The sequence below is a fragment of the Heptranchias perlo genome, chromosome 29 (genome assembly GCF_035084215.1).
Source record: "Heptranchias perlo isolate sHepPer1 chromosome 29, sHepPer1.hap1, whole genome shotgun sequence".
NCBI lineage: Eukaryota > Metazoa > Chordata > Chondrichthyes > Hexanchiformes > Hexanchidae > Heptranchias > Heptranchias perlo.
In genome coordinates, this window is record NC_090353.1 from 36,014,147 (window position 1) to 36,037,886 (window position 23,740).

The 23,740-nt window shown below is 48.7% G+C and overlaps 1 protein-coding gene across 3 annotated transcripts in view; it reads left to right on the forward strand.

The window, feature by feature from the left end:
* The window catches only part of LOC137299631 (vascular cell adhesion protein 1-like), a 22,663-nt gene extending 7,284 nt beyond the window's left edge, over positions 1–15,379 (forward strand). The window contains exons 4-8 of one of the 3 annotated variants that reach the window (XM_067968533.1): positions 1,575–1,856; positions 5,231–5,527; positions 6,448–6,723; positions 10,283–10,555; positions 13,914–15,379. In XM_067968533.1, the coding sequence (XP_067824634.1) occupies positions 1,575–1,856; positions 5,231–5,527; positions 6,448–6,723; positions 10,283–10,555; positions 13,914–14,104 (1,319 nt within the window). In that variant the 3' untranslated portion in view covers positions 14,105–15,379. The remainder of the gene's footprint in view (positions 1–1,574; positions 1,857–5,230; positions 5,528–6,447; positions 6,724–10,282; positions 10,556–13,913) is intronic. The other 2 variants (XM_067968534.1, XM_067968535.1) reach the window with 2 other exon arrangements.
* The last annotated feature ends 8,361 nt before the right edge of the window (positions 15,380–23,740 follow it).

Below are 23,740 nucleotides of genomic sequence, written 5' to 3' on the forward strand. Positions count from 1 at the left end.
CACAAAGGGGAGTGGGAATCTGGAACTCTCTCCCCCCAAAAAGCTGTTGAGGTGGGTGGAGGGGGGGGGGGGCGGGTGGGGTGGGTGGGGGGGGGGGGCGGGTGGGGTGGGTGGGAGGGGTTGGTGTGGGGTGGGTGGGAGGGGTTGGTGGGTGGGGGGGTTGGGGGTTGGTGGGGGGGGGTGGGGGTGGGGGGGTGGGGAGTCCAAAACTAGAGATCATAAATAAGAACATAAGAAACAGGAGCAGGAGTAGAGTTTATGACCCATCAAGCCTGCTACGCCATTCAATCAGATCACGGATTCTACCTCAACTCTTCTTTCCCGCCGTATCCCCATATCCCTTGATTCCCTTAGTGTCCAAAAATCTGTCGATCTCAATCTTGAATATACTCAATGACTCGGCATCCACTGCCCTCTGGGGTAGAGAATTCCAAAGATTCACAACCCACTGAGTGAAGAAATTTTTCCTCATCTCAGTCCTAAATGGCCGACCCCTTTATCTTGTGACTATGACCCCTAGTTCTAAACCCTCCAGCCAGGGGAAACAGCATCTACCCTGTCAGGCACTGTCAGAATTTTATACATTTCAATGAGATCACCTCTCATTCTTCTGAACTCCAGAGATTATAGGCCCATTCTACTTAATCTCTCCTCTTGGACAACCCTCTCATCCCAGGAATCAATCGAGTGAACCTTTGTTGCATCCCCTCTAAGGCACGTATATCCTTCCTTAGGTAAGGAGACCAAAACTGTACACAGTACTCCAGGTGTGGTCTCACCAAAGCCCTATATAATTGCAGCAAGACTTCCTTACTCCTATACTCCAACTCCCTTCCAATAAGGGCTAACATACCATTTGACTTTCTGATTGCATGCTGAACCTGCAAAATATAAAATAGTCACTAATAAATCCAATAGGGAATTCGGGAGAAACTTCTTTACTCAGAGAGTGGTTAGAATGTGGAACTCGCTACAACAAGGAGTAGTTGAGGCGAATAGTACAGATGCATTTAAGGGGAAGCTAGATAAACACATGAGGGAGAAAGGATTAGAAGGAAATGTTGATAGGGTGAGATTAAGTAGGGAGGAGGCTCGTGTGGAGCATAAATGCCGACATAGACCAGTTGGGCCGAATGGCCTGTTTCTGTGCTGTAGTTTTGATGTAATGCGATGAAAGACACTCGACTAGTGTTGGGAGAGTTGCCGTGTCAGCATTTAGAAGGCCGGAGAATGAAGGATATGACCTACTCTGGAACACTTCCAGTAAAAGTAACTTTATGGTGCAACTATCAGTAATCACGATCTTGGGATTCCCAGTATCTCTCTGTTACTTTACTGAGAACAACAAGCTTTGTAAAAGGGGTCACTGATGGTGAAACTCCCTCTTAAAAGGGATCTTGATAGTGAAACTACCTCTTTAAAAGGGGTCCTGATGGAGAGACCTCCCTCTTTTAAAAGGGTTCCAGATAGTCAGGTGACTTTAAAGTGGTCCAGGTAGTGAGACGTTTTATGTTGTAACGTTTCTCTTTGATTTCTCCCTGTTGAAATAGTCTCTTTGTTAAATACTCTTGCAGCTGGGCTCCACAACATCTGGATAGAGCCAACACGCACCGTGGGCCGAGCAGGAGATCCCCTGTCAATCTCCTGCGGTGCAGACGGTAGCCCTGTACCCACAATCACCTGGAGAAAGTCCGGCCCAGGCACCGGGACTCTGGCCCACTGGAACATCACCCGTGAGAACGGGCGTTCAACGCTGAATATTAATGAGCTGCGATCCCAGGACGGAGGATTTTATATCTGTGATATCAGCAGTGGCGGAAACAGCACCGAACGCCAGAGCTCAGTCGAAGTTTGGTGTGAGTGTCTCTACAACTTTTACAAAATATTTCATAGCATCTTACAGCACAGAAGGAGGCCATTCATCCCATCGTGCCCGTGCCGGATCTATGGACGAGCTATCCAGTTAGTCCCATTCCCCCCTGCTCTTTCCCCACACCTCCTTTTCAAGTATTTATCCAATTCCCTTTTGAAAGTTATTATTGAATCTGCTTCCACCGCCCTCTCAGGCAGCGCATTCCAGATAATCACAACTCACTGTGTAAAAAAAATTTCTCCACGTCTTCCCCCTGGCACTTTTGTCAATTATTTTAAATTTGTGTCCTTAGGTTACTGATCCTCCGCCAGTGGAAAAAGTTTCTCCTTATTTACTCTATCGAAACCTTTCATTATTTTGAACACCTCCATTAAATCTCCCTTTAATCTTCTCTGCTCCAAGGAGAACAATCCCAGCTTTTCCAGTCTATCACAAATCTCACTTATCTAAGTACCCTAGGCTAAACAATGGAAAAATATCATTCACTTTTCACTATAAGCAGGTAGTGATTTTGTTATAATGCACATGGGATTGTTATACTTCAGCATTATTCCTTATTAAAACCCTCTCTTCATGCCAGTTGATCCCTTTTATATTTTTGGTATTGCCGCTGTATAAAAAACCCTTCTCCCGGTTATAAGATTACATAGAATTTACAGCACAGAAACAGGCCATTGGGCCCAACTGGTCTATGCCGGCAATTATGCTCCACACGAGCCTCCTCCCACCATACTTTATTTAACCCTTTCAGCATATCCTTCTATTCCTTTCTCGCTCATGTATCCACATTATTCACCTCAACTACTCCTTGTGGTAGTGAGTTCCACATTCTCACCACTCTCTGGGTAAAGAATTTTCTCCTGAATTCCCTATTGGATTTATTAGTGACTATCTTATATTTATGGCCCCTAGTTCTCGACTCCCCCACAAGTGGAAACATCTTCTCTACGTCTACCCTATCAAACCACATCATAATTTAAGAGCCCCAGCCTTTCCTGATAATTATAACCTCTCCGTTCTGGTATCATCCTTGTAAATCGTTTCTGCACCTTCTCCAGTGTCTCTATATCCTTTTTATGATATGGAGACCAGAACTGTGCACAATACTCCAAGTGTGGTCTAACCAAGGTTCTATACAAGTTTAACATAACTTCTTTAACATAAGATGCAAATACAAAACCTGACAGCCATGAAAGGGAAAGCAATAGAAAATTAACTCAGATGCTAAGAGTGAAAAAAAGAGAGCCAGAAAATACAATAGTGACTGCTCTCCAAAAGTAATTCATTGCGTGAAATGCTTTGAAAGATTGACTTGATAAGGTGGAAGAATTTAAATATAAAATTTGAAGAATATAATAAAATATTTCTGCTCTTTCGTATAAATTTTTTTTGGGGTGAATATTTTTATTGCTAATCAATGTGAGGAAGGTTAGTGTTAAGGAATGAAAAACGCTCCCATTTGTTGCCTGCTCTCACTGGATCCTGCGCCTGGCTCAATCCCACCTCAATAATCATCTCTGGTGGCACTTTTTTGTCACTATCCAATGAGGGAATTACAGATAAAGTTGGTAGCCTACAGACGACGGAATACCGACTCCTGCGATAGACCCTCGACCAGCATTGGGAGAGTTGGCATGTCAGCATGTAAAAGGACGTGGCCTGCTTTGGGATGCTTCCAATAAAAATAACTTTATTGTGCAACTGTTGTAAATTACACGATCTTGGTATTCCTCGTTACTTTACTGAGAACAACAGGCTTTGTAAAAGGGGTCCTGACGGTGAAACTCCCTCTTTGAAAGGGGCTCCTGATGGTGAGACTCCCTCTTTAAAATGGGTCCAGTTAATGAGACTCCATGTTTCTAAAGGGGATATACGAAAATGGATTAGGAAAAAAAGGAGGGCTTTTGGCAGATACAAAAGGCTAAAGACGGAGGAAGCCCTAGAGGAGTACAAAAAGTGCAGGAGGATACTTAAAAAATAAATTAGGAGATCAAGGAGGGGCCATGAAATAACACTGGTGAGCAAAATAAAGGAAAATCCTAAGATGTTTTATAAGTATATTAAGGGTAAGAGGATGACTAGGGAAAAAATAGGGCCCATTAGGGACAAAAATGGCAATCTGTGTGTGGAGCCGGCAGATGTAGGAGGGGTTCTAAATGAATTTTTTGCATCTGTTTTCACTATGGAGAAGGACGATGTAGACATAGAAATACGGCAGGGGGACTGTGATATACTCGAACATATTAACATCGAGCGGGAGGAGGTATTGGCGGTTTTAGCAGGCCTAAAAATGGATAAATCCCCAGGCCCGGACGAAATGTATCCCAGGCTACTGTGTGAGGCAAAGGAGGAGATTGCGGGGGCTCTAACACATATATTCAGAACCTCTCTGGCCACAGGGGATGTGCCAGAGGACTGGAGAACCGCTAATGTAGTACCATTATTCAAGAAGGGGAGTAGGGAAAAACTGGGGAACTACAGGCCAGTGAGCCTAACATCAGTGGTAGGAAAATTATTGGAAAAAATTCTGAAGGACAAAATTAGTCTCCACTTGGAGAAGCAAGGATTAATCAGGGATAGTCAACATGGCTTTGTCAAGGGAAGATCATGTCTGACTAATTTGATTGAATTTTTTGAGGGGGTGACTAGGCGTGTGGATGAGGGTAACGCAGTGGATGTGGTATACATGGATTTCAGTAAGGCCTTCGATAAAGTCCCCCACAGGAGACTGGTCAAGAAGGTACGAGCCCATGGAATCCAGGGTGCCTTGGCACTTTGGATACAAAACTGGCTTAGTGGCAGAAGGCAGAGGGTGATGGTCGAAAGTTGTTTTTGTGACTGGAAGCCTGTGGCCAGTGGGGTACCACAGGGATCGGTGCTGGGTCCCTTGCTGTTTGTGGTCTACATTAACGACTTGGATATGAATGTAAAAGGTATGATCAGTAAGTTCGCTGATGATACAAAGATTGGTAGGGTGGTAAATAGCGAGGAGGATAGCCTCAGTCTGCAGGACGATATAGATGGGTTAGTCAGATGGGCGGAACAGTGGCAAATGGAATTTAACCCGGAAAAGTGCGAGGTGATGCACTTTGGAGGGACTAACAAGGCAAGGGAATACAAGGCTACGGACCAAATGCTGGAATATGGGATTAGATTAGACAGGGCTTGATGGCCGGCGCGGACACGATGGGCCGAAGGGCCTCTATCCGTGCTGTATAACTCTATGACTCTATGACTCTATGACTTCCATTTGACATTAAGCTCCTCTGAGAACTTGTCTTGTTTTTGTTTTACGTTGTAACGTTTCTCTTTGACTTCTCCCTGTTGAAATAGTCTCTTTGTTAAATACTCTTGCAGCGGAGCTCCACAACATCTGGATAGAACCAACACGCACCGTGGGCCGAGCAGGAGATCCCCTGTCAATCTCCTGCGGTGCAGACGGTAGCCCTGTACCCACAATCACCTGGAGAAAGTCCGGCCCAGACACCAGGACCCCGGCCCACTGGAACATCACCCGTGAGAACGGGCGTTCAACGCTGAATATTAATGAGCTGCAATCCCAGGACGGAGGATTTTATATCTGTGATATCAGCAGTGGCGGAAACAGCAGTGGCGGAAACAGCACCGAACGCCAGAGCTCAGTCGAAGTTTGGTGTGAGTGTCTCTACAATTTTTAGAAGATATTTCATAGCATCTTACAGCACAGAAGGAGGCCATTCGGCCCATCGTGCCCGTGCCGGCTCTTTGTAAGAGCTATCCAGTTGGTCCCACTCCCCTCTGCTCTTTCCCCATAGCCCTGCAAATGTTTGCCTTTTCAAGTATTTATCCAATTCCCTTTTGAAAGTTGTGCCTCTGGGATGCGTTAACCAATATGACTTGCGGCACACTCCCAGCGCGTAATGAACACGCGCAGCACCCCATATTGGACCCTTCAGCCCTCCCTTATCGGCCTGAAGGACGGGCACTGCTCGATCCAATATCTGGGCCGCTGTATCGTAGATGTAGAATCAGTCGATGTCTCTGAAAGGGAAACAGGGATTTCCTTTGAAGGAAAGGATATTGTGGGTTATGGAAAAGCCCCAGGAATTAGGATGGAACAGATCTGCCTTCCACAAAATGGCAGACCAGGGTCAAAGGGCCAAATGGCCGACTCCTGTTTATATGACCCTGTCAGATTGATGGATCAAGAGCTTCCCTTTGTAGCCAATATAACTAAACAGAATCGATAATTGAAGTGTCTTTTTATTGAATTGTCCCCACCAAGTACTTAGGGTTGCCATCTCCGGTTGGAAGAATTCCTGGAGGTTTCATCACATATCCTCCAGTCCCCAATCGCTCCACCCGGTCAAACAGCCTTTGTCCCCCCATCTCCAATATTTTTATAACTAATAAATGAAAGAAAATAAAAAGAACGCACAATTTTTTTAATGTCCCTATGATTTTTCTCCCTGGGTTTTTGCTCCCAGCAGTGTCCTGGAGATTGATCTTTAATTCCAGGAGACTCCAGGGCAATCCTGGAGGGTTGGCGACCCCTAGTCACGTACTGACTGAGAATTTTACGTTTCATTTTACAGACGGTCCCCAAACGCCCTCGATAACAGGTTCAGTAAAAACTGGACGAGAAGGCGAGTCGCTGACGATCACTTGCAGCGGAGACGCCAACCCTGAACCCAACATATCCTGGGGGAAAACGGACCCCAGCGAGCAGAGGGGATGGAACATTTCCGGCTCAAGGGGCAGGTCGGAGCTGAGAATCGATTCTCTGAGACCTGACGACAAAGGGATTTACGAGTGTGTTGTGGGGAATAAAATGGGTGAAGTTCGGCTACAAACTTGGGTTGATGTCGAATGTGAGTAACTCTTATATACGTCCCAGGGTCATAAAGGGGCTTTGTAAATGCAGGACAGTGTGTGTTACACACAGGATAACACAGGCTGGAGCGTGTTAAACACAGATAGGAATGTGTTGCAGTCACACAGTTCTGATGAAAAGTTTCTACATAGAATCATAATCTTACAGCACAGTAGGAGGCAATTTGGCCCATCGTGTCTGTGCCAGCCCTTTGAAAGAGCTGTCCAATTAGTCCCACTCCCCCCTGCTCTTTCTCCATAGCCCTGCAAATTTCTTCTTTTCAATTATTTATCCAATTCCCTTTTGAAACTGCGTGAAACTCATTAAAGGCTCAAATTTGATGCAAAACTATTTAAATGAGCAATTCGCCGGGATTTGTGCGTCCATTTGGAACGTTTGCAAGGGAAGTTCCCCGGGGGCAAAAGTTCTTTAACAGCTTTCGGAAGGTTTGGCTTTTGCAAATGTTTACGATACATTTTTTGTGTCGTGTGTATTTTCTGAGACTTTTCCCCTCCATATTTCTGAACTTTTAATGAAAAGATCAATAGGTGGGGGGGGGGAGAAATATTGGCAGCCATTTTTGGTCGTTGCTTAAGGTAAGATTGCCTTTTTTATGCCATCACCATTTCATGGGAGAAGAGGCACGGGGTGAAAGAAGGCATGACAAGGAGATCAGATCATTCTCCAACTATTGCATCGAATATCTGGGTCAGTGGCACAGAGCTCTGTCATCTGCAGTAAGGACACTTAGAATCAGAGCAAGAAGGAGGCTATTCGGCCCATCCTTCCTGTGCCAGCTCTTTGAAAGAGCTATCCAATTAGTCCCACTCCCCCTGCTCTTTCCCCATAGCCCTGCAAATTTTCTCCCCCTTCAAGTTATTATTGAATCTGTTTCCACCGCCCTTTCAGGCAGTGCATTCCAGATCATAACAACTCGCTGCGTAAAAAAAAAATTCTCCTCTTCTCCCCTCTCTTTTGCCAATTATCTTAAATCTGTATCCTCTGGTTACCGACCCTCCTGTCAGTGGAAACAGTTACTCCTTATTTACTCGATCAAATCCCAGGATCATTAACTTGTCTTTACACCGTCGGGCCTGCAGTGCAATTCCAGCATTTCCTGTTTCTGACACCAGGTGGTGATGTTCCACACTGAACGCTCGCTAAAGGCTGAAATCTCTCCAGTTGCTGAGAAAAAAAGAATATTAGAACCTTCCGGAGACTGAGGTGGCAGCGAGTGAGTGAGGAATAAATGGGGAGTGGGTGGGGAGCAAAGTGAAGAGTAACTGGGGAGCGAGGGAGTAGTGAACGGGCAGCGAGTGAGGAGTGGGTGGGGAGCAAAGTAGGACTGACTCGGGAGTGAGGACAGAACGATGGAAACAGAATCAACATATGTTTTTCTGTCGCCAAGTGACTAAGAGTGATCAGCTCTTGGAACCCTAACCTCAGACTCGCCGTTTCCAGTCTGCAACTTTGTGTAATATGCAATAATAATGTGAGGAAAATAAACCACACAAACTGCTAAAAGCAGAAGTGACCTGGTGAGTAAGTCAGTCACACAGACCAGGAGGCACCGGTCCTTGCCCGGTCTGTATGGAGTTTGTCAACCTGATTGGGGCTCAGTTGGTCTCACCAATTCTCAGCTTGGGGGGGGAAGCAAATCGACCAGGGGGGGTCACACCCTTAATCACTGACCAGTTACCCCTGCTGAAAAATGTATGTGTGGAGTGAGGGAGGAGCGAAAGGGGAGTGAGGAGTGAGTGATGGGTAAATGAGGAGCGAAGTGTGAAGGAAGAGTGAGTGAAGAGTGAATGGGGCGTGACGGGGAGTGAGTGAAGAGTGAATGGGGTGTATCGGGGAGTGAGTGAAGGGTGAATGGGGTGTGACGGGGAGTGAGTGAAGGGTGAATGGGGCGTGACGGGGAGTGAGTGAAGAGTGAATGGGGTGTATCGGGGAGTGAGTGAAGGGTGAATGGGGTGTGACGGGGAGTGAGTGAAGGGTGAATGGGGCGTGACGGGGAGTGAGTGAAGAGTGAATGGGGCGTGACGGGGAGTGAGTGAAGAGTGAATGGGGCGTGACGGGGAGTGAGTGAAGGGTGAATGGGGCGTGACGGGGAGTGAGTGAAGGGTGAATGGGGAGTGAGTGAAGGGTGAATGGGGAGTGACTGGGAGTGAGTGAAGGGTGAATGAAAAAATGAATGTGAAGTGACTAAGGATAGAGTAGGGTGTGTATGAGGATGCAGAGAAGAGTGAACGGGTATGGAGTGGGGAGGGAGGGAGGAGCGAGTGAGGGCAAGATGGAGTTGGGAGGGATGGAGGGGAGGGAGTGAGTGAGGGTGGGAGGGAGTGGGAGCAGGATGGACTGGGGGCAGGATTGAGTGAGGGAATGAGGATGGAGTGAGGGCAGGATGGAGTGGGGATGGAGTGAGGGCAGGATGGAGTGGGGATGGAGTGAGTGAGGATGGAGTGGGGAGGGAGTGAGTGAGGATGGAGTGGGGAGGGAGTGAGTGAGGATGGAGTGGGGATGGAGTGAGTGAGGATGGAGTGGGGAGGGAGTGAGGGCAGGATGGAGTGGGGAGGGAGTGAGGGCAGGATGGAGTGGGGAGGGAGTGAGTGAGGATGGAGTGGGGAGGGAGTGAGGGCAGGATGGAGTGGGGAGGGAGTGAGTGAGGATGGAATGGGGAGGAAGTGAGGGCAGGACCGGACTCGGCTTACGATTGGGACGAAAAATTTTGATAGCTTTAATCTGTTGCTCTGACCTCTGCCCCCCAATTCCTGACAGTTGCTCCCGTCACGGGAAGCTCGGTGGGGGGCAGTTGGTGGGGGGCAGTGGGGGGGGGCACACTTGGTCAGACCATTTCCCCCACGGATCCCGTCCTACATTGCTGCCCGACACTTCGAGCAGGGTTTAGATTTTAAGGAGTGTTTTCCCTAGTCGGTGATTCCCTCGTGGCCGTGATGTCATGTTCCTCTGGGGCTCCTCACCTTCGGTCATTCTCACCAATTCTTCACTTAACAACAACAAACTACAGCAACAACTTGCATTTATATAGCGCCTTTAACGTAGTAAAATGTCCCAAGGTGCTTCACAGCAGTTGATTGTCAATCAAAATTTGACACTAAGCCAAAAAAGGAGATATTAGGACAGGTGAACAAAAGCTTGGTCAAAGAGGTAGGTTTTAAGGAGCGTCTTAAAGGAGGAGAGAGAGGTGGAGAGGTTTAGGGAGGGAATTCCAGAGCTTAGGGTCTAGGCAGCTGAAGGCACGGCCGCCAACGGTGGAGTGATTAAAATCGGGGATGTGCAAGAGGCCAGAATTGGAGGAGCGCAGAGATCTCGGAGGGTTGTAGAGCTGGAGGAGGTTACAGAGATAGGGAGGGGCGAGGGCCATGGAGGGATTTGAAAACAAGGATGAGAATTTTAAAATTGAGGCGTTCCCGGACTGGGAGCCAATGTAGGTCAGCGAGCACAGGGGGTGATGGGTGAATGGGACTTGGTACTTGGAGTTAGGATACAGGGCAGCAGAGTTTTGGATGAGCTCAAGTTTACTTCCTGTTTTCCAGACAGCCCCCGGAATGTCACCATAGACGGAGCAGCCAGCGCCAGGCAGAGCGAATCACTGACCATCACCTGCAGCGGAGACGCCAATCCTGAACCCAACATAACCTGGGGGAAAATGGACCCCAGTGAGCAGCGGAGATGGAACGTTTCCGGCTCAAGGGGCAGGTCGGAGCTGAGAATCGATTCTCTGAGACCCGACGACCAAGGGATTTACGAGTGTGTTGTGGGGAATAAAATAGGTGAAGTTCGGCTGCAGACTCGGGTCGATGTATCTGGTAAGTCTTGTCTCTTTCTCGATAGACTCTCTGTCAGTAATGCTTTTTTTTTAATTGAGAAACCCAAATGAAGGCCGGAGATCATGTGGGCAGCAAAGTCTAAGGTTGGCCTTGGTAGGACAGCAGCTCAGTGGTTAGGGGACATGAAGATGGGGTTTTAAAAGCCCGCAGACCACAGGAAGAGGGAGAATGAGGGAGGAGAGCACTTAGTTTTAAACATAGAAACATAGAAAATAGGAGCAAGAGGAGGCCATTCGGCCCTTTGGGCCTGCTCCGCCATTCAAAATGATCATGGCTGACTCAGTACCCTGTTCCCGCTTTTTTCCCCATATCCCTTGATCCCTTTAGCATTAATAGAAACATAGAAAATAGGAGCAACGACTTGGGGAAGAATGGGTTAGTGTAGGAGATGATTCGATGAATCTTGATTTCAAACAGTGAAGATGAAGGGGGGAGGGAGAGTGTGTGGGATGGGGATTTGTGTAGGGGTGTGTGGGATGGGGATTTGTGTAGGGGTGTGTGGGATGGGGATTTGTGTAGGGGTGTGTGGGATGGGGATTTGTGTAGGGGTGTGTGGGATGGGGATTTGTGTAGGGGTGTGTGGGATGGGGATTTGTGTAGGATGGGGATTTGTGTAGGGGTGTGTGGGATGGGGATTTGTGTAGGGGTGTGTGGGATGGGGATTTGTGTAGGGGTGTGTGGGATGGGGATTTGTGTAGGGGTGTGTGGGATGGGGATTTGTGTAGGGGTGTGTGGGATGGGGATTTGTGTAGGGGTGTGTGGGATGGGGATTTGTGTAGGATGGGGATTTGTGTAGGGGTGTGTGGGATGGGGATTTGTGTAGGGGTGTGTGGGATGGGGATTTGTGTAGGGGTGTGTAGGTTGGGGATTTGTGTAGGGGTGTGTGGGATGGGGATTTGTGTAGGGGTGTGTGGGATGGGGATTTGTGTAGGGGTGTGTGGGATGGGGATTTGTGTAGGGGTGTGTAGGTTGGGGATTTGTGTAGGGGTGTGTGGGATGGGGGATTTGTGTAGGGGTGTGTAGGATGGGGATTTGTGTAGGGGTGTGTAGGTTGGGGATTTGTGTAGGGGTGTGTAGGATGGGGATTTGTGTAGGGGTGTGTAGGGTGGGGATTTGTGTAGGGGTGTGTAGGATGGGGGATTTGTGTAGGGGTGTGTAGGGTGGGGATTTGTGTAGGGGTGTGTAGGGTGGGGATTTGTGTAGGGGTGTGTAGGGTGGGGGATTTGGAAAGTTCGCAGTGGAATTGACCACAATTAAATAGAGAAAAGGTTTAAAAAAAAATGAGACTTGCATTTATATGGCGCCTCTCACCTCAGGACGTCCCGAAGTGCTTTACAGCCATTGAAGTACTTTTGAAGCATAGTCGCTGTGTAATGTAGGAAACGCGGCAGCCAATTTGTGCACAGCAAGATCCCACAAACAGCAATGAGATAATCTGTTTTTAGTGATGTTTTTTGAGGGATAAATATTGGCCCAGGGCACGGGGAGAACTCTGCTGCTGTTCTTTGAATAGTGGCCGTGGGATCTTTTACGTTCATCTGAGAGGGCAGACGGGGCCTCAGTTTAACGTTTCATCCAAAAGATGTGCAGACAGTGCAGCAGCGGGAGCCTGGATTATGTGCTCAAGTCTCTGGAGGTAGATGGAGACAGAGAGAGGAGTTGGTCGTTGGACACTTTATTGAAATTTCACGAGCGGTAATATGGTCTTATTAAAATATCCTTTAACAATTGGAATCGATCAGTTCCTGCTCTTGACTTCTCACAAGGACATTTCGCACCTGAGGAATGCTCCTTGTACGAGGGGGTTGCCAACTCTCCAGGATTGTCCTGGAGTCTCCAGGAATTAAAGATTAATCTCCAGGACACTGCTGCAAGCAACACCCAGGGAGAAAAATTATAGGGGCATTAAAAAAAGTGTGTTTATTCATTTTCTGTACACCCTTTTTTTAATTATAAAAATGTTGGAGATGGGGGCCATTTGACTGACAATCAACAATCGTCCATTTGAGTAACAAAGAGTGTGTCCACTGTCCGATTGGCCATGGGAAGGCGGGGCACCGTGATGATGGACATTTTGGGCGACCAATGGCAGGAGTTGTGGGGGCGGGGTGGTTAGAGGTGGGACATCATGTGATGAAATCTCCAGGAATATCTCCAACCAAAGTTGGCAACCCCTACCTTGTACGTTGGTGGTGCTTACTGGACGTGATTGCACAGGAGACCCCTGGAGCGGACCCCAGACCTTCCCAGAGTGGACCTCTGACCTCCCCAGAGCGGATCCTCCATCTCCCGGAACGCTGCTTCCGCTGGCGACCCGGGAGAAAAGTACTTCCGGGTTTCCTGGGTCACGCCTGCAAAGAGCAAAAGTCGATATTTCGGGAACGCGCCCATCCAGAGCTCTGAGGAGTGTTTCCAGCAGTTTCTGTGTTTGTTTGAATGTCTAGACAACCCCTTAGAAAGAAAATCTCACAGTCCGGGGACATGTGGCCAGGACAGTCCAGTGCGACTCTGCAAAGTCCTTTTCTTTCGCAAGAACAGGAATGAAACCGAGAAGGGAATTTGTGCCTGTGGAATCTCCACAAACCATTAAGCAGCCGTAAAATAATCCAACGAAACTCCAGAGGCAGACACACGTGTGCAGACCACAGCGAATGTCATGTGATCAAGTGTCACGTGACCGAACCTCCAGGTCCAACCAGACTTGGCAACCCTAGACCCTGGGGCTATTTCCCATCCTCACTCCCCTCGCCCCCTGGCTTTGGGCACCCCGTCACTGCCAGCCCAGCTCTTGGTTGGCAATCGAGTTGCCAATCACTGCTGGTCCAACCAGCAGACAAGGGTAAAGCTTATCACGTAACCACATCTGGTCACTGTGAGTAACGTATTAAACATTCCCCCAGTCTGTATGAGTAACGTATTAAACATTCCCCCAGTCTGTATGAGTAACGTATTAAACATTCCCCCAGCCAGTGTGAGTAACGTATTTAACATTCCCCCAGCCAGTGTGAGTAACGTATTTAACATTCCCCCAGTCTGTATGAGTAACGTATTAAACATTCCCCCAGCCAGTGTGAGTAACGTATTTAACATTCCCCCAGCCAGTGTGAGTAACGTATTTAACATTCCCCCAGCCAGTGTGAGTAACGTATTTAACATTCCCCCAGCCAGTGTGAGTAACATATTTAACATTCCCCCAGTCAGTGTGAGTAACATATTTAACATTCCCCTGTCAGTGTGAGTAACATATTAAACATTCCCCCAGCCAGTGTGGGTAACGTATTAAGTGTTCCCCTGGTTACTGTGTGGCGTTTGATTAATGAATTCTTTCTCTTCGCAGTTACGGTGAAGGCTGAACAGCAAGCTGTCACCCTGGGCCTTTACGTCCTTCTGACAAGTTTGGTGGTGTTTGGAACTTTTTTTTGCCTCTTCCGCAAGCGGCTGTTCAAGGCCCTGGAAAGGGAAACTGCCGACTGCCGTGAGCAGCACCACCAAAACCTCGCCCCACCCACTCAATCAAGTCTTCAGTGAGCCCTTTGTACTGTCCCCCTCGGACCCTGGACAGTGGGGGGAGGTGGGGCAGGCGGGCGGGCAGGTGTCCACCTGGGCCTGTTGCAGATTAAGCAGCTTAAACCGTTTAATGCCGAAAACTATCCGCTGAACTCCTGCAATTTCACAGCCGAAACTCAGCAATTTATAAACTACTTTGAGGACAACTGTCCTTTTGTTCAGTGTTATAAAATTTCTAAATTATCGAGTGGCACTATTTCGCTGACCTACATCGGTTCCCGGTCTGGCAGCCTCGATTTTTAAATTTTCATCCTGGTTTTCAAATCCCTCCATGGCCTCACCTCTCCCTATCTCTGTGACCTCCTCCAGCTCTACAACCCTCCGAGATCTCTGCACTCCTCCAATTCTGGCCTCTCATCCATCTCCGATTCTCATTGCCCCACCATTGGCGGCCGTGCCTTCAGCTCCCTAGACCCTAAGCTCTGGAATTCCCTCCCTAAACCTCTCCACCTCTCTAAACCTCTCCACCTCTCTACCTCTGTCTCCTTCTTTAAGACGCTCCATACTTGCTCTCGAGGCAGTACAAAGAAGGTTAATCCCAGGGATGAGGGGGCGGACATATGAGGAGAGGTTGAGTAGATTGGGACTCTACTCATTGGAGTTCAGAAGAATGAGAGGTGATCTTATTGAAACATATAAGATTGTGAAGGGGCTTGATCGGGTGGATGCGGTAAGGATGTTCCCAAGGATGGGTGAAACTAGAACTAGGGGGCATAATCTTAGAATAAGGGGCTGCTCTTTCAAAACTGAGATGAGGAGAAACTTCTTCACTCAGAGGGTAGTAGGTCTGTGGAATTTGCTGCCCCAGGAAGCTGTGGAAGCTACATCATTAAATAAATTTAAAACAGAAATCGACAGTTTCCTAGAAGTAAAGGGAATTAGGGGTTACGGGGAGCGGGCAGGAAATTGGGCATGAATTTAGATTTGAGGTTAGGATCAGATCAGCCATGATCTTATTGAATGGCGGAGCAGGCTCGAGGGGCCGATTGGCCTACTCCTGCTCCTATTTCTTATGTTCTTATAAAACCCACCTCTTTGATGTGGCTTTTGGTCACCTGTCCTAATATCTCCTTACGTGGCTCGGTGTCAAATTTTGTTTGATAATCGCCTTGGGACGTTTCACAATGCTAGAGGCGCTATATAAATGCATGTTGATGATGTTGTTGAAATAGTATTTATATTTCAAGACCTGAATGCAGAATCGCGTTTTATTAAAAAAAAATTAATTAAATAAAATTTGCTTTTGTTGATTTTGTTCACTCGAGAAAATAGATCCTCTCTTGTTTCTCTTAAGAAGAAAGAACTTGCATTTATACATCACCTTTCATAATCTCAGGACGCCCCAAAGGGGATTTACAGACAATGAAGTATTTTTTGAAGTGTAGTCACTGTTGTTATGTAGGAAACGTGGCAGCCAATTTGCGCACAGCAAGATCCCACAAATGAGATAATGACCAGATCGTCTGTTTTTTGGTGATGTTGGTTGAGGGATAAATATTGGCCAGGTCACCGGGGAGAACTCCCCTTCTCTTCTTCGAAATAGTGGCCATGGGATCTTTTTATATCCACCTGAGAGGGCAGACAGGGCCTCGGTTTAACGTCTCATCCGAAAGACGGCACCTCCGACAATGCAGCACTCCCTCAATTCAGCACTGGGAGTGTCGGCCTGGATTATATGCTCAATCTCTGGAGTGGGACTTGAAGCCACCACCTTCTGACTCAGGGGCGAGAGAGTGCTGCCCACTCGACCAAGAGTTGAAAAAGTAAGACTTGCTTAAAGACTGCAGATGGTTTGTAACATTAATAGACTGTCCTCAGAGAGCTGGGTAATGGGTGGGGGTGCAGGGCATAAACGTTTGGAAAGGGAGAGCTCTGTAAAGTTTCTCTCTCACCTGAAGGCAAACAAAAGTATTAGAGCTCCCATTTCACTCAACAACAACAACTTGCATTTATATAGCGCCTTTAACGCAGTAAAACTTCCCAAGGCGCTTCACGGGAGTGTAAATCAGACAAAATTTGACACCGAGCCACATAAGGAGATGTTAGGACAGGTGACCAAGAGCTTGGTCAGAGAGGTAGGTTTTAAGGAGCGTCTTAAAGGAGGAGAGGGAGGCAAAGAAGTTTAGGGAGGGGACTCCAGAGCTTGGGGCCTAGTCAGCTGAAGGCACGGCCGCCAATGGAGGGGCGGAGGAAGTGGGGTGTACACAAGACTGTACGAGTGATGCTGAGCTATTCTAGGGTTGCCAACCCTCCTGGATTATCCTGGAGTCTCCTGGACACTCCTGCGAGCAACACGGGAGGGAAATCAATCGGGCACCTTCTTTTCCAGTTCAGGGCTGCCCTTGAACAGGTAACAGCATGCGATGGATAGAGCTCTTGCTGGAGCGCAGAGGGTTGTGGGTAATGTAGCCGCCATTATTGACCAGTTGCCGAGAGGATTGATGTGTCGGGCGACCGATGGTGGCAGCGTTGGGGGGGTGGAATAGTTGGAGGTCGTACTTCATGTGATGAAATCTCATTGGAACAAGAGGAGGCCATTCAGCCCCTCGAGCCTGTTCCACCGTTCAATTAGATCGTGGCTGATCTGTATCTTAGCTCTATTTACCCGCCTCGGCTCCGTAACCCTTAATACTCAACAAAAATCTATTGATCTCAGTTTTGAAATTTTCAATTGACCCCCAGTCTCCACGGAGCTTTTGGGGAGCGAGTTCCAGATTTCCACTCTCCCTTTGTGTGAAGAAATGCTTCCTGACATCACCCCTGAATGGCCTGGCTCTAATTTTAAGGTTATTCCCCCTTGTTCTGGACTCCCCCCAGCAGGGGAAATTGTTTCTCCCTATCCACCTTATCAAATCCTTTAATCATCTGAAACACCTTCGTGTAGTGTTCCCGCTTTGGGTGCAATCGGGAAATTGCGCCCAAAATGTGCTTGAAATTGCGCCGGTGAGGTTATAGTTCGAGTTTCCGCTAAAAATTCATTTGCAGAATCACAACTATTCCACCCCCCCAACGCTGCCACCATCGGTCGCCTGACACATCAATCCTCTCGGCAACTGGTCAATAATGGCGGCTACATTACCCACAACCCTCTGCGCTCCAGCAAGACCTCTATCCATCGCATGCTGTTACCTGTTCAAGGGCAGCCCTGAACTGGAAAAGAAGGTACCCGATTGATTTCCCTCCCGTGTTGCTCGCAGGAGTGTCCAGGAGACTCCAGGATAATCCAGAAGGGTTGGCAACCCTAGTATAAGCTCAGCATGACTCGTAAAGTCTTGTGTACACCCCACTTCCTCCGCCCCTCCATTGGCGGCCGTGCCTTCAGCTGACTGGGCCCCAAGCTCTGGAGTCCCCTCCCTAAACTTCTTTGCCTCCCTCTCCTCTTTTATAGACGCTCCTTAAAACCTACCTCTCTGACCAAGCTTTTGGTCACCTGTCCTAATATCTCCTTATGCGGCAAAATCTTCCATGAACCAGTGCAATCGGGCAGCAAAATAGAACGTAATTGTTTCTTTTTTCATTTGATTAAAAAGTATTCCTTGATGTAATTGAGAGCGGTGACCTGGGGCAGGTTTATTAAAGCAGCTGGAAATGGGTTTATCACCAAAAATACACATTTTTAATAAGGGTGTCCTGTGAGAAACCTGATTTAAAATCACATAAAATGTCTTTTGAAAGACTATGCTGAACCATTTAATGGTTTCATTGGTGTACAACTAGTCGGTTTCTTCGTAAATGCAAACGTTTTTGACGTGAAAAAACTTTAAAAAAACTTTTGCCCTTCCATTGGCGGCCGTGCCTTCAGCCGCCTAGGCCCGAAGTTGTGGAATTCCCTCCCTAAACCTCTCCGCCTCTCCACCTCCCTCTCCTCTTTTACGATGCTCCTACAAGTGCCTGCGCGCCTGAGAGAAGGAGCACGATTTGAAGAGCCTTCCCCAATCGGTGGGATCTCACAAGTTCCGCCTGGGGGCGTGGCCAGCTTTGTGGGCGGGGCCTGATCCAGGCAAATTGAATCTCGAACCGGCGTAAAAGATCGCGGAAAACACGAGCTTGAGTGTTTTTTTTTTGGGCATGACTCACTTGCGTTTAAATTCCCCCCCCCCCCCCCCCCCCCCGATCTGTTTGGCCAATTCTGCCCGGATTGCATTAATATCACTGACGGAAACAAACAGAATCTCGTCCCCCTCCCAGTCAGATCACCCCTTTAATCTTCTACACCCCAGGGAATACAAGCCTAGTCTGTGCAACCTGTCCTCATCATTTAACACTTGGGTGAAAAGCAGCAGAATTGGTCTCCATACTTAAGAAAAGACATACTTGCTCTCGAGGCAGTACAAAGAAGGTTCACTCGGTTAATCCCGAGGATGAGGGGGTGGACATATGAGGAGAGGTTGAGTAGATTGGGACTCTACTCATTGGAGTTCAGAAGAATGAGAGGCGATCTTATTGAAACATATAAGATTGTGAAGGGGCTTGATCGGGTGGATGCGGTAAGGATGTTCCCAAGGATGGGTGAAACTAGAACTAGGGGGCATAATCTTAGAATAAGGGGCTGCTCTTTCAAAACTGAGATGAGGAGAAACTTCTTCACTCAGAGGGTGGTAGGTCTGTGGAATTTGCTGCCCCAGGAAGCTGTGGAAGCTACATCATTAAATAAATTTAAAACAGAAATAGACAGTTTCCTAGAAGTAAAGGGAATTAGGGGTTACGGGGAGCGGGCAGGAAATTGGACATGAATTTAGATTTGAGGTTAGGATCAGATCAGCCATGATCTTATTGAATGGCGGAGCAGGCTCGAGGGGCCGATTGGCCTACTCCTGCTCCTATTTCTTATGTTCTTAGAATGCATTCCACGGTAAAATATTCCTCCTACACTTGGCGTCTGAGCTTCACCGTGGTTTTTTTTGGCACAACCTTTTGCCAGTCAAACACTCGTCCCTTTGCCACATGTTGTGTAACAGGCTGTTTGTGCCGAGCTCTGTTCTTTGTGACTCTTCCTCGAGGGCAGCGACCTCCTGCGACCTTTACATCAACCCAGCAGGGAGCGAGAGTCAGGACAGAGAGGTTGAAGGAATGTTTATGTGTGTGACACCCTGCCCGGCAGCTGTTGGCACTGATTCTAGCGCATGTGATGGGGAGAGATGCTGCCAACCTCTTACAGTAAAACGCACAGCAACAGTGGCACAGCTGGGCGATTGCAGAGAGGGAGGAAATCGGTTAACACTGTTTAAATGCAGCCTGTCCGTGCTGCGAGGGGACCCCCGACAATTAAGGCCCCTTTAGAAAGAAAGAACTTACGTTTATTTTGCACCTTTTACAATTTCAGGACGTCCCACAGCGCTTTACAGCCGATGAAGTACTTTTAGCAATGTGATAATGGCCAGATAATCTGTTTTAGTCATGTTGGTTGAGGGATAAATATTGGCCCAGGACACCAGGGAGAACTGCCCTGCTCTTCTTCAAATAGTAGCCGAGGGACCTTTTACGTCCACCTGAGAGGGCAGACGAGGCCTTGGTTTAATATCTCATCTGAAAAGAGGCACTCTCCAACAGCGCAGCACTCCCTCAGTACTCCACCGGGAACGTCAACCTAGATTTGATGCTCAAGTCTCTATTTTGGGATTGATCCCATGACCTTCTGACTCAGAGGCGAGAGTGACACCCACTGAAGCACGGCTGACACGTCCAGCATCCAAACTAGGACTCTGTCGCACAAAGAACATAAGAACATAAGAAATAGGAGCAGGAGTAGGCCAATCGGCCCCTCGAGCCTGCTCCGCCATTCAATAAGATCATGGCTGATCTGATCCTAACCTCAAATCTAAATTCATGTCCAATTTCCTGCCCGCTCCCCGTAACCCCTAATTCCCTTTACTTCTAGGAAACTGTCGATTTCCGTTTTAAATTTATTTAATGATGTAGCTTCCACAGCTTCCTGGGGCAGCAAATTCCACAGACCTACTACCCTCTGAGTGAAGAAGTTTCTCCTCATCTCAGTTTTGAAAGAGCAGCCCCTTATTCTAAGATTATGCCCCCTAGTTCTAATTTCACCCATCCTTGGGAACATCCTTACCGCATCCACCCGATCAAGCCCCTTCACAATCTTATATGTTTCAATAAGATCGCCTCTCATTCTTCTGAACTCCAATGAGTAGAATCCCAATCTACTCAACCTCTCCTCATATGTCTGCCCCCTCATCCCCGGGATTAACCGAGTGAACCTTCTTTGTACTGCCTCGAGAGCAAGTATGTCTTTTCTTAAGTATGGAGACCAGAACTGTATGCAGTATTCCAGGTGCGGTCTGGGGAGTGGAAATCTGGAACACTCTTTCCCCAAAAGGCTGTGGATGCTGTGGGCCAATTGGAGCTTTGAAGACTGAGATCGATAGATTTTTGTTGGGTAAGGGTATCGAGGCAGGTCAGTGGAGTTGAGATACAGGTCAGCCAAGATCTGATTGAATGGCGGAGCAGGCTCGAGGGGCTGAATGGCCTCCTCCTGTTCCTATGTTCTTGCTGTGATTGCAGTCAGGAGCCCAATCGCTTTAGGATCTCCTGGCGGTTTGAAACTCTTCACTCAGTCTCATTGGGCGGCGGTGGTGGGCATGAATTTATCCCCCTCCCCTCTTGAAGGCACTGGTCTGGGGTCACCTCCGAAATCAGGTGGGATTGCGGCCTGGAATGTGGAGGTAATCAGGAGGGGAGGTCGACCACTGCCTCGTCGCCCGATCAGAATTTCCTTCCCCTCCCGATTCCTGGGAACGTCGTGTGCAATATGGAGGCAGGCCCCAGGCGCTCGCAAAGGATGGGGGTGGGGGGGCATGGGGGCTTGTGGCAGCTTCCTCTCCCTCCATAGAGGCCCCACCCAAACTGCCCTTCCTCTCTAGGCCTCAGCCTCTGTTGCCATGCCAACCTTCAGGGACCCCCCCCCACCCAGCTCTTCTTCCCCTTTAAGTGCCAAGCGGCCTCTCCTACTGTTGTGGTGCTGCTTCGCACCACATCCAAGACGAGCCCCTGGCCTTCGGGGGAAAAGGGTTGAGGTCGGGGTGAGCTCGGATGGGGCTGGGGCGGAAATCCTGCCCTGAAGAAGGGAATCCAGCCACCTCCCCCCGCCCCCCAACCCCCCGACCATCGCTGGGCCACAGGTCGGGAGAGGGAACGGGACGAGTCTCCCTCTGGTGCCTCGCCCAAGCATTGGAGCATCCTGCTATTCGACTGTGGGAGGGGACGACTCAGCGGAAGCCGACTCACGAGCCCACAGCAGGCGGGAGCGGGGATTGCCTGGCTGAGTTTCCCGAGCTGGTGACTCGCTAAAGGCCAATTGTAGCATCCTGACTAGAGATGATCTAATGGGCCAATGAGCAATGGGATAGAGGGAGGGTCCTCGGTTGTCCCAGGACCTTGTTGGAACGGCCCACCCCACCTTATTGGATAGATTGACCGATGCTGTACTCACAGCGAGGAGCCGCACTCCACGGGAGCACCAAATTGGAGATTGAACATGGTCCAACACCCTAGCACCCATTCTCCGACACGCGATGCCCCTCAGTGAGTGCGGGATTCGGTGAATTGGCCTCTTACCTCTGTCGAGCATTGAGCTGGAGGCAGCTCCATCATGAAGACACCAAGCTAAACACAGTATTTACAACCCCTCATCTCTGGAGGGTGAACCAGTTCAAACTGGCCAACATGAACAGACAGCTACTGGGAGTTCCCGGAAAACAGAGCATTGAATGAAATAAACACAGATTCCCTTACACTGCTGAGTTAGAACCGCAATCAAAATAATCTTTGCTGGATGCCGTGACAACCTATAATTAACTGCGTCCCCTTACTTGGAAGCTGAAGCTCTCCTGTGGAACAGTGAGGTGTTAGGGCCCATTAAAAACAAATTATAAATATCTCTACATTACGTTCATGCCTGAAATCATCCCAGATAAACAACGGGTGTCTCTCTGATAAACTGGTCGTTTCTGCACCAACTTTGTATCAACGTTAATGTGAGCAATGGTGCCGATGGGAATCAGGGTGTTCCGCACTTCAAGCGCCGAGTCCCCATCAAACACTCCCGGGGCAGGTACAGGGTTAGATACAGAGTAAAGCTCCCTCTACACTGTCCCATCAAACACTCCCGGGGCAGGTACAGCACGGGTTAGATACAGAGTAAAGCTCCCTCTACACTGTCCCATCAAACACTCCCAGGGCAGGTACAGCACGGGTTAGATACAGAGTAAAGCTCCCTCTACACTGTCCCATCAAACACTCCCAGGGCAGGTACAGCATGGGTTAGATACAGAGTAAAGCTCCCTCTACACTGTCCCGTTAATGTACCTCAATTCTAACCTCAGATTAGTGCCTCCCTACTGCAGCAGTGCAGCACTCCACCCTGAGTGAGATTGCCATATATTGAGAAGGTAAACAGGTATTGCCACTTCACTGTTCCCTGGCAGCCCCCATCCCCATCCCCACCCCCACTTATCCCCATCCAATCCCCATCCCCACCTATCCCACCTCCACTCCCATCCCCACCCCACCCCCATCCCCTGAAGGCAGGGGCAGAAACCACCTCTCAAGATGCCAGTCCCTGCTGCAGATGCCCATCCAACACCCTCGCTCCCCGTACAGAGCTGGTTGGCGGGGTGGGCCTGTGGGCAGGAATGGGGCATTGAGTTTACACACGGGACGTGGTGAAACCCACTGACCTGTGAGCACATTCACAAGCTCGAGCCTCATCGTGGCCAACTGTCTGCCTGCCAGTGGATAGCTGGTGAGCGTCAGAGCAAGCGGGATATAAAAAGGGTTTTGGCCATCACACCCTCCAGTCACACCAAGGGACTACGTTCCTGAGAAGGATGTTTATGTGGAATTAAGCTGCTGTTAATAGACTGAAACAGGTCCCCTGAGCTGCGTGGGATGCTGCTTCAGTTGCCTGACACTGTTGTCTCTGCTGGAGGAGCCCTACAGTACATCATCCCTCCCCCCACCCCACCCAGGCCCCCCCCCCCCCCCCCCTCCTCCCGAGGTGTTTCACCTGCTCTTCTTCGAATAGTGGCCTTGGGATGTTTAACATCCGCCTAAGAGGGCAGACGTCTCATCCGGTTTAACGTCTCATCTGAAAGACGGCACCTCCGGCAGTGCAGCACTCCCTCGGTACTGCACTGGGAGTGTCAGCCTGGATTATGTGCTCAAGTCTCTGGAATGAGGTCGAACCCATGACTTTTTGACTCAGGCAAGAGTGTTACCCACTGAACAATGGTTGAAAATTACCCCCAAAGTTTATATTGATCAGTGAGATTCCAAGTTCCGACCGTGTTTGATTACAGCAACCCATCATTGTCTCGTTTCTGTGCCTATTTTTTGAAAGCAGAGAGGGCAGGTGTGCGCCTGAATATAACTTATCCCACTGGAAAAATAAGGGCTAAAAGTCAGTCAGAAAATCTCCTTTAGGAGTTCGCCTTAAATCTCTTTTGGTTTCTGCTGGTCACACAGACAAAAACAGGAGCACAGACACAGTTTGGTCTGAAGGTGGCAGCATCGTGCAGAATCTCTGTGATCATCCCAGTCTGACCCAGCTCAACAGGAGCCCAGCACCCTGCTCATTCA